This window comes from Barbatula barbatula, assembly GCF_947034865.1.
Source record: "Barbatula barbatula genome assembly, chromosome: 7".
Classification (NCBI taxonomy): domain Eukaryota; kingdom Metazoa; phylum Chordata; class Actinopteri; order Cypriniformes; family Nemacheilidae; genus Barbatula; species Barbatula barbatula.
In genome coordinates, this window is record NC_136770.1 from 7,964,357 (window position 1) to 7,975,429 (window position 11,073).

At 38.6% G+C, this 11,073-nt stretch overlaps 2 protein-coding genes across 3 annotated transcripts; one reads left to right on the plus strand and one right to left on the minus strand.

Moving 5' to 3' along the window:
* Positions 1-373: 373 nt before the first annotated feature.
* On the plus strand, positions 374-2,680 carry inha (inhibin subunit alpha). The gene is made up of 2 exons (XM_079459832.1): positions 374-818; positions 1,756-2,680. Exons 1-2 carry the CDS (start codon positions 524-526, stop codon positions 2,496-2,498), a joined length of 1,038 nt encoding a protein of 345 aa, XP_079315958.1. The 5' UTR covers positions 374-523; the 3' UTR covers positions 2,499-2,680.
* An 830-nt stretch (positions 2,681-3,510) lies between these two features.
* Positions 3,511-10,823, minus strand: LOC306896178 (gap junction gamma-1 protein-like). Of its 2 annotated transcripts, XR_013786878.1 has the most exons (4): positions 10,075-10,823; positions 6,342-7,524; positions 4,675-5,831; positions 3,695-4,323 (listed from the first exon to the last, which is right to left on the minus strand). XR_013786878.1 is itself a non-coding variant. In XM_079459923.1 (3 exons), the coding sequence occupies exons 2-3, from the start codon at positions 7,492-7,494 to the stop codon at positions 5,818-5,820; spliced, it is 1,167 nt and encodes a 388-aa protein (XP_079316049.1). In that variant the 5' UTR covers positions 7,495-7,524; positions 10,075-10,823; the 3' UTR covers positions 3,511-5,817. The 2 variants fall into 2 exon arrangements, 1 of the variants encoding a protein (XP_079316049.1); XM_079459923.1 differs by having other exon boundaries at positions 3,511-5,831.
* Positions 10,824-11,073: the final 250 nt, after the last annotated feature.

Genomic DNA, 11,073 nt, shown 5'->3' on the forward strand with positions numbered 1-11,073 from the left:
GACAGATATTTGCATGGGCCAGGGTCAAACCTTTGACACTTTATGTTCTAAGAAAACAGGTGTCATGCATCCAAACCTTCACAAAGAACAATGAGAATGATTCATGTTTGGTGGCTGGCACTGTTTGAATTGTCAAAAATGTTTTAATACAACTATTCCAGTAATTCAATCTTCTGTTGGAAAAACACTTTTTCTTCAGACAAAGGAATTCTATGTTATATTGTGACAATTCCCTCCCAAGGTCAGAGGAACAGGAAAGCTACATTTAATCTCTAAAGTCTGTTCTCTGCCGTCTACACTGATAGCATGAACCCAAACATCGCTTGCCATTTGGTGGATTGTAACAAAATTGTGTAAAAGTTTTTGCGTCTTCAAAGACACAGACCTACAAGAGAGGAGTCACTTAAGCTGAGCTTCACTATTGCTCAAAAAGTGAATGTAGAATTCTTTGAGAATCCACAAATTATTTGGATTGTTTCTATAGCTGTCCGACATAGTCTCAGTATTTGAAACCCCTGTGAGGATGTGGACCTGGTCCGTGTGTTTGTCTTTATTTGTTTGTGCCCTGATGCTTCCTTCATTGGGACAGGCCTGTCAAGGAGATGAATTGCCGAGAGATTTAGTGCTTGACTGGTTGAAGAGAAAGATTTTGGAAGGTTTGGGAATAGATGAGCCTCCTTCACCAGTGCTGCAGCTGCAACCCAGGCAGATGATGGACAGAGCTGTGCACCGCGTGCTTCCACGAAGGACCAGGGAAACCCGAAAGGAAAAGAGACACGATCAAGAGTCCTCGCAGTTAATTTTGTTCCCAAGCTCAGGTGAGTCCTGTACTCTGTTACTGTAAAACCATATAGAAAACTTAAAGGAGCTGTGTATATTTTTTTGGAGGAACTATTGACAGAAATGCTATTTAATATACATAAGTATGTCTACAGAGGTGTAAGACTTTACATACAGCGCCGGTCGCCTTGTGTGGAATTTGCCATGTTGTTTGTACAGTAGCCCTAAACAGACAAACTTTATGTAAATATGCTATCTCCTTCGGCAAAGAAGCGGAAACGCGATAACATCTCAGTTCTGTGCAGCCCCCGTAGGGATACACTGGAGGATACACTGGACCTTTAAAAACATTCAATGCTTGCTGTAAAATATAAATACTTTTTTTCTGGTTTTATTAATATTTTTTACATTCATTTACATTTAAGGGTAAAGATGTTGAGTAATAAATTGATTACAACATTTCTGAAGATTTCTGGGATTATTGCAGAGACATCACCATTGCAGTTGACACACATTCCTTTTTAATTTTACACACCACAAAAATATTTGCTGATATAAATTATAAAGTACAGTCAACTTGGTTGACTGTTTAATATTTTAAGTTTTGGGCATTGATGAGTTGATATAACCTGAAATTAAAGTGATCGTTTACCCGAAAATGAAAATTCTGTAATTATTTACACACTCTCTTGACATTTTACAGCCGTTTGACTTTTCTACAGAACACAAAATAATATATAATAATGAGAATGTTGTGTTCTGCGGAACAGGTTTAAAATGACATGAGGGTGACTAATTGATGTCAGAATTTTCATTTTGAGGTGAACTATAGATATAACCTAAAAATAGTAAAAATAGCACTTGTAAGGTTGAAATTGCTTAACTTGATCTGATGTGTGTATGAACGTGTAAAGCCAAGTTGGCAAAAGATTTACAGTGTTGTTGTTGAATACATTTCTGCTCTTGTTTTTCCAGAGTCTACATGCTTAGAAATGCCCGACCACTCATCTGATGCTGCTACCGGTCCATTTACGTATTACTTTCAGCCTTCTCTCGACAGCCAGGACTCCACCATCACTTCTGCCCACTTCTGGTTCTATGCAGGTGAGGCCATTTCATCAAGCAACGTCTCTGCCCCTCTCTACATTCTCACCCCTAAACAGGAACTGCTCAGAGCATCTGAAAACCCCTTCAAACGCTGTCCTGATGGCTGGAGCACCTATAAGTTGGATCGCCATCTCCACAATGCCATGGCTGGTGGCCCCTTCATGCTGCAGGTCCGCTGCCCAGCCTGCAGCTGCTACGGCTCAGAAGAAGATAAAACTCCTTTTCTCCATCTCCGCGTCCAGTCGAGCGGCCCAGATCGCTCCCGTAGAGCCCCAAAGATTCCCTGGTCACCATCTGCTATCGAAAACCTCATGAGACCTGCTTCTGTGGACACTACTGCAGACTGCAGAAGAGAAGAGACAGAAATTGCATTCGAAGACCTGGGATGGGAAAACTGGATTGTTCATCCTAAAGCTTTTACCTTCTACTATTGCCATGGCAACTGTTCTAGCACCGAGCGCATTACCACCCTACTTGGCATCAAGCAGTGTTGTGCTCCTGTTCCGGAGAGCATGAAGTCACTGCGCTTCACCACTACCTCAGACGGGGGATTCTCTTTCAAATACGAGACTTTGCCAAACATCATACCAGAGGAATGCCACTGTGTTTAATAATCTGGTTATGCTTAGCTTTAAAACAGATGTTGGAGTAAGATGAAAACAAAAGTCACTAGTTTTAGATTATTGTAGTAGGTTGTGTGTAGATACGAGTAGATAAAAATAGATAACAGTGTCTATATAACGTCTGTATGTTTTCAAATGTTAACCTTTATTAACATTTAAACTTGGTTATTAAAAAACATAAAAGCTAATTTTAGTGCTTTAGTGCAAGTATCATGTTTTTGACCGAACTTAGAGACACACTAACATCTCACACATATTCCAACTGACCTATACTTAGACCCTATACTTTAAAAGGAGATTTTTCCATATTGGGAAACCAACCAATCATAGTCTTTAAAAGACTATGTGTCATACATTGCAATTGGGTCAGCCCAGCCTCTTCACTACTAAAAGTTTTTCCCTGCGTTCTTATACTATGCCTAATAGTAGGTACTTTTGAGAGCATGGCAAAAGAGTTTGCACACATTGGGAAATACTAATAGTGTGTTCAATAACTGTCACTCACATCAAAATACAGCTCTTCTTTCCACCTTCTTTCATTATTTTGCATGTAATGTTTACTATATACTTACATTTCTTAATTTAGTGACGCATCAGTTATATAATTTATAAACTCCGCCTACCCGTGGTGAGTTTTGGGTAGTATCAGCCATAAGTATCAGTGTGCATCATTCTGCACTTCGAACTTCTGCCTGAAGTAGTAGACCATCCGGGAAGCTTTGGAATACTATTTTCAACATGATACAATTTGGGATGTAGTAATTCTACTTTCGGATACTATTAGGATGGATAGTGAGCTGAATCGAACGCAGGGTTTGTCTTTTCCTAGCTGACTTGCTCTCAGATTGGGCTTGAATCGCTCTTAAGCTAAGGCCCCCAAGCAGAAGTTTTAAGCGAAATCGAGAGCTTTCAGAGAGGATTCTTAAGCTTTAAGATTACGGCCCAGAAATATACAGAAAAGTAGTCACACATCACACATTCAGAAAATACTATTTAAGGTGCATTCATGTCATTTTTACTGGTCAGTACGACAGTGGTTTCTTTCAATTTTATATTACATAAGTAATATTTCGTTGTTATTCCAACATAGCGACACATGCCATCATTTTCTCTTTTGCTATAAGTTTAAAGCTGGCAATCCAATGATATGACTGTAGTATTTTTAATTAATTGTAAAAAAATTTAACCAATCACAATTTATTGTTTATCTAAAGTAATTTACAGAGAAAAAAGGTGTCATATAGCAGTCAACAATATTAAATAAGCCTTACATGAGAGTACATCCTTTTACACATATTTGCCGAAGTACTAGGCCTATTGTTTTTTTGTGTTAACCTTATAACAGCAATTAGGACAATATTTAAAAAAGCAATAAGCAACAACATAGTGTCTTTAATACACATGATAACAAATCACAAGAATATTCTTTGTTGCGTTTGTGACTAGGGGAACAAAATGTGTTTACCTCCCTCAAAAAATGTTTTTCAGAAACATTGAATTCGACGGGCAAACAGCTTTCAATAATATTAACACAATTCTGTTTTTCAGACCAAGGACTCATTTTCCATATGTTGATTAATAACTTAAGCCAATACCTAATGGCAAATGTGGCAATTTATCACAAGCAGTGTTACTGCCTGGTAAAAAAAGACTTAAAAAAACAATTAAATCACAATACAAGTTAAATATAAAAAAGAACCCATTGTTTTGGTCAAATAATATTTAAATTAATATGTTGATTTACTTTTTAATATTTAAATATTTCACAACTGCCCAATACAAATGTGACAACTTGCATTAAAGGGATACTTCACTAAAAAATGAAAATCTTTCATCATTTACTCACCTTATAGACTTATAAATCGCCCCGGCTACCACAGAAAAAAATACAATGATAAAAGTGCCCCAGAACTGTTTGCTTTTAAATGACTACTTTAGTGTTCAACATAACAACCAAAGTGATCAATTATTGATTCCTACAATGGGAGTCAATATGGGGGAAAAATCTGTCTGGTTATAAGCATTCTTCAGAATATCTTTCTCTGTTTTCATCAGAACAAAACAATTTAGACAGATTTGGACCTACTCGAAGGCGAGTCAATGATTTCAAAATTTTCATTTTTGGGTGAAGTATCCCTTTATTAATGACTTATTAAATGGTTACTTATAAAACATACTTGTCCTAAGAACACAATTTACTTCCAGTTGAAATCTAGCTTTGCATATTTCCTTGTCTGGTCGATGTCGGAATGTATTGTGCTGATTATATTAGATGCATGTTGTTCATTACATTTATTAGATGTTGTGTCTTTGAAACCAAACTTTAAGAATCAACTATTGATAGCATCAATCTATGAAAAAAAGAATGTATCAGAATAACTGTTCCATTTATGAAAAATAGGGTTTGTGTTGCTCATTTTGTCCAGCGGGCTACGGACATTTCTCTAGTTCAGCTCTTATGTTTGTTTAATATATTTTATTCATTATTTACCAAATCCACTTATTCATGAGCCTCCATATCACCACATATGTTCTATCAGCAAGGTTAGATAACCATGCTGAGAAATCTGCATGACTGCTGAAGTTAAAATGTAACTGAACTGTACCATCCATTTGTCACAATGGGAGAAAAAATACAATAGATATACAGCTCTGTGCAAAAGTCTTAGGCACTTAAGTATTTTCATCTTTTGCTGTAGTGTCAGTAGTAAATACCAGTTTACATTTTGAAACATTCCTTATGCCATTATTATAATAATCCAGTTTCTGGTTCACACAAGAAGTGTGACGACAGCTGGTGCTCCACATTGAGATCTGGTCCCACAATCATCAAGGATATCTGTTATTACTAGAACAACTGAGACAAATTAAATCCAGAAGAACTGCTGTAATGTGGTATAATACTCCTTGCCAACGTCGGTTTAATTTCACTTGCACTTGCACACAATAGAAATCAATGGTTACCGCCGTTGATCGGATACCAAAATTCTTCAAAATATATAGCAAAAAGAAAGTCTAACACGTTTAAAATAACAAGAGGGACTAATGTTTGAGTGGGGTGTGCTTTCCCTTTAAGGATATACAATTCTTGTCATGAAATGGCATGACATTTTTTGGGGATTCATTGCAATAAATGCTGTTGATTATGTTTTTAATACTTTATGTAACACTTTCTAATATACATTATCACACACGCACGCACGCACGCAAACACACAATCTTGCATCAATGACTGCCCTCCAATACATGCTTCCCATCCTGGGGTAGATCTGTCAAAAGGAGAGCCAGATAAATGGGAAAATGTGGTTCAGGCATGAACCTCTAAAAAAAAGAAAATAAGCTGTGAGTAAATCGGTTAAAAGGGATAGTTCAACCGAAAATGAAGATTCTGTCAAAAATGACTCACTCTCTAGTTGTTCCAAACCTCTATAAATGTCTTTGTTTGGTTGAACACAATTCAAGACATTTGGACGAATGTCAGTCTTGGACCCCATTGACAATCAAAATTACAATGATAGTCAAAAGTTCCCCAGAACTGTTTGCTGTCCTACATTCTTCAAAATATTTTCTTTTGTGTTCAACAGAACAAAAGACATTTATGAAGTAATATTTCCTACTGTGGTAGTCAATGCGGTCCAAGAACGGTTTGGTTGCAAGCATTCGTCCAAATTTCTTTCTTGGTGTTCATCAGAACAAAGAAATGTACATAGATTTGGAACAACTCCAAAGTGAGTAAAGAATGATAGACTTTATTTTGGGGTGCACTATCCCTTTAAAACAATGTAATCCCTTCAAGTAAAAATGATACAGAAGACGTCGATGCTAACTAACCTGTCTCTCCATGGCTGAGCTGCTCCTCCTTGGCTAGGTTGAGTCGGTTTTGTTCAATAGCAATGCTGTTTGACTTCAGAATATTGCTATGTGAAGCCCCGCCTTCCTCAGAGTGGTAGACCTGGTCCAGATGTTGCTGTGCAATTTTCAGGTGTCTTCGTAGACGCTCTATATCATGATTGGTGTTGTTATCGGCCAATGACTCCCGTCCAGAGTCTCCCAGAACTGGTGACTTCGGACTGCCAGAGGTGTCCTTCCTCAGGGTGGTATGATATCCTGGTGGGGCACTGGCAAGACGGTGACGGATTGTGGACTGAGACGGAGCACGTTTCTGGACTCTCTGAGCTGATTTATGGAGGCGAGCATCCCTCAAACAACCAAATCCCAGATGAATGATTTCCAGGACCGTCAACACCAGGCAGAGCACACTGACAACATACATGATCCTCAGGAAGATGGTCTTTTCAGTAGGTCGTGACACAAAGCAGTCCACAGTGTGTGGGCACGGACTGCGAATGCAAATGTAGGACGGCGCCACTTCAAAACCATACAGAATGTATTGGCCGAAGAGAAAAGCTATCTCGAAGGCAACACGAGAGAGCAAATGCAGCACATATACCCTCATAAGGCCATCTCTTTTAATGCGACGGCGGCCATCGTGTTTACAGGCTGAAGGGTTGGATTTATCAGTAGTTTTGACTTTATTTTCCTTCTCAGAGGGCTTAGTCTCCGCCACGATCATGGGAACTTCCTCTCCCATCTCATCAGTTTCGTCAAAGTCTCCATTTAGGCCTCGATGGACATCAGACTGACGCTTGTGCTTACGCGCTCGGTGTTCATAATCGGCCATTTTAGCAATTTTGTGCATGGCAAAGCCAAGGTACATAATAGACGGTGTGGTGATCATAATGACTTGAAAAACCCAGAATCGAATATGGGACAGAGGGGCAAAAGCATCATAACATACGTTCTCACAACCGGGTTGTAAAGTATTGCACACAAACTTGTTCTGTTCATCTTGGTAGATGGTCTCACCGCCCACTGCGGTCAGAACAATTCGGAAGATTATGAGAAGCGTGAGCCAGATTTTCCCTACAAAAGTGGAATGCTTGGAGATCTCGTCTAGAAAGCGTGTCAGGAAGTTCCAACTCATGTTGCCACCAACACAAGTGAACTGTCAGTTCTGCAAAAGTAAGAAACAGGTAGTGGGATCAGAAAGGCACAACCGTATAATACACAGCTTCAGAATCACCACTGACCATGATCTGAAAACAACTGGCCTTGAATTGACTGTTTTTACCAAACAAACGCTGGCAAAGGATAAGATGATAAGGGAGGAAAAATAACAATAATAATAATAATAATAATAATAATAAAGTGTAAAATACAAACAAGCTATTAATGTCTGGTCCTACATTAGGACTGCAACACAATCTCACTGCAATTTGTGACTATGTTACGAGGTGGCAATTCATTTTTGTTACGATCTCAATAGTACTAGTACAATTTGCTTTCGCGCCACATCGTACGAATTCCTCCGAATTAGCCACCTTGTAAAATTGTTACAATGTCCTGTGAGGCTGGTATTAATGCTGCGTTCAAGGTACCTTGGATTTGAGATATTTCCCACCCCAAAACCAGAAGTAAAGTATGGCGTAAGTAAAATTAAAAGTGTTTAGTAAAAATCTAAATTAATGGTAGGCCTACTAAGGATTTAGAAGCATCAAAACGTTACAAGTTATGAACTTTAATACAGTGCCTTTCCAGAAATGATATCTGGGTTTTAGCTGGGTAAATCCGATGTGTCTTAAATGCTGCTGTGCATTGTTTTTCCCAACTCTTGGTAAGACGAGAACATAATAAAAACAAACAAATGCAGATTTTTGTACATATGTTGTTTCAGAATTACTGTACCACTGATTATTAAGGCCAAAACTGTAAGGCCTATAGGAACTTTTTGTTTTACTACATTAAGACGAACTCGATCGTGATGCTATAATGAAAGTAAATGTGTTTTTGAGCTACAAGTCCTAAACTACACTAAGTGTCTTATTTTACTGGGATAGAAAAGACCTTTAATTGGCCACTGGGGGGTACTATTGAGTTTTTATATCCATATAAACATGTGCATATTCTGCTGTGTTTCATCTCAGAGAAATCAGCCAACCCCAAAATAGTGAAGAACCAATCTTAAGGGAACCTATGTGTGGAGTGCATTTAACAGTCCTACTGAAAACCCTCAAACTGGAAACCAGAGTTGAAAACTTGAGTCTGACAATTAGACACACTTTGTTGAGACTTGTCCTTAGATAAATGACTTTGTAAATTACAGACTTGTGAACAACACGAGTCTACAGACTGGTCGGCAAAGAATATATATAACCGTTTTTTAAGGCTATCAGATGATTGTCCTCTTTATCCTCCCATTTACATTAATGAATTTGACACGTGCGTTTGTAAAAAAAACTGTGAATTCAATCAGTGTATGTGTTCTATAGGATTGCATAAGAGCTTTTTAAATGCCAGCTTGCTGCTATACAGAAACTATGAAACCTGTATATATTAAAATGCATTTACACAGACTATTTACAGGACTAGGACAAGATTTACACCTATCAAAGATACATTTTGTTGCAGTAAGATAATATAATTTCCTTTGACATCATTTTATCAAACCAAACTAATTCTAGTTAAGTTTGATCTTGAGATAGAAATGCTTGTTGCCTTCCAAACATCAGCATGCTCGTCTTTGGGCTGCAGCTCCACAGATGACAAGTCATGACACGTGAAGAACAAGGATTAAGATTCTGTGGTCAAGACAAAGCGTTCAGAGGTTCAGAAAACACCCCATCATGTATAAAGCATACAAAACATTCCACAGTCTGGGAATGTTAAAAATGACAGATGTGCTCTGACAATCCCCAGATTTTAACTCCACTAACAGTAAAGCGTCACCGGAATGGCTGTGTGTTACAGCTGTTTTTGACCAGGAATTCAGCACGGAGCACAGAGGTTCTTTTTTCCATTTGGATGTACAACATTCATAAACAAGCATGCAAATACGGATGAAATGATCTTAACCTGCATGATAAGATGACACAAGATACTCCTTTCAGATTTCAGCAGGAGCATTCAGATATCATACATACTGCAATGCAAAAAAATCTGGTGGTCTTAATCTTCATTGGCATCCAATGATCTACACGGAGTAACAAGTTCTGATCAAGCAACTTTAATACCATGTTTAAAAAGTAAATGTTATTACATGAATATAGGTTTAGGGTGACGGAATTACAAAGATAATATAGGCCTAAAGATCATAACTGAGTAGTGGAGAAGGGGGTAGGACTATAGAAGACGTACTCCTTGTCGGATGCATGTTGTTTGGTTATTGTTTTTGTCGATTAGCTAAAATTGTCGATTTTTTCATGTTCGAAATAAAGATTTTCATTCATTCATAAATACTACTTTAATGTTGTCATTTTCCTTTCTGTTATTTATAAAACAAATAATACAACAACAGTATTTATATTCACGCTTCTTCATTTACAGGAGACTGTGTTTTCAACCGCATTCGTCACAGAAGCGTGTTATTCGAGAGACACTTTGTATCATTTAAGAACATTTCTGAAGACGTTAAACAATTCTTTAACGCCACATGTTCCTCCAGTAGAGGCGCATCTACAATAAACTTTGTAAAATGCAAGAAACAACAAAAACAGAGTTCACATACCTGCCCCCAAGACGAGACTAGTGCTCTTGACCTCAGCTGTTGATGCTTAGGCTTGATGAAATCTCCGACACTAGCGGTTCACACAGTCAGGTTGGATTCCGACCCACTTTTTTCATCGACCCTCGCTTTTTGGAGCTCAAACCACGTGAACCCGATATCCAGAGAGCCAGCGCGATCACTTTAAATGGTCGACGCCCATACCTGGTCTTTAAACCTGAAACATGAGCTCTTTTCGCCTCTCCTATTCTGTGCTCTGGATAGTTAGCCTAAATTGAGTATTTTATCATGTAGTCGGTCACAGACATGGTACACAAGCCTACTGCCAGCTGTACATTTAAAAGATATTGCGTAATTTTAATTTGACAATGAAAACAAAAAATGGTGTCACGAAGACGGAGAAATGTAGATGAGAACAAACGACAATATCAATGTGACCTAAAACAATGGCGCTTTATTTTTAACATTAAGGCTAATTTACAACCTGCCTCAACTTGATTCGGGAGGACCGCGTGCAGATAATGAACTCGGCTGGCTTTCGATAAACAATCACAGCAATCATCCTAACAGCCTATAAACCGCCTCACCTCCATTATATCGGACGTTTCGCAACATCCCTCCTCCACCCCACACCACTAGCCCGGTTATACGTCAGCACCGGGCGGGGGTATGATCCGGGCACACACCAGGCCCGGGGCCCTCTCCCCGGTCAAGGGGCAGGTGCTCCGAGTTCGGAACCCCCGGTACAGCGTGTCAAACACGCAACCTATCCGTCCCAGGTCATTAGCTGCGAGGCCAGCTCGTGAAACGGGTGTGTAACTCGACGTTTGACTCATGAACTTAATACAGTTACCAAAATTCTCAATATAGCTTATTCATGTCAACTAGCCTCGGTCTGCTGCACTATTGTATTTGTTTATGAACTTCAAAGAAACATTATCTGTAGCAATTAAAGGACCATTCTTTTGCACATTTATGTAGTTTTAGCACAGAATTCCAAAC

What these genes read in the sequence shown, in the direction of transcription:
- inha (XM_079459832.1), top strand. Translation starts at nt 524, where the DNA reads ATGTGGACCTGGTCCGTGTGTTTGTCTTTATTTGTTTGTGCCCTGATG. An exon ending in AATTTTGTTCCCAAGCTCAG is followed by an intron (nt 819 to 1,755) that starts GTGAGTCCTGTA and finishes TTGTTTTTCCAG; the next exon opens with AGTCTACATGCTTAGAAATG.
- LOC306896178 (XM_079459923.1), bottom strand. Translation starts at nt 7,494, where the DNA reads ATGAGTTGGAACTTCCTGACACGCTTTCTAGACGAGATCTCCAAGCAT.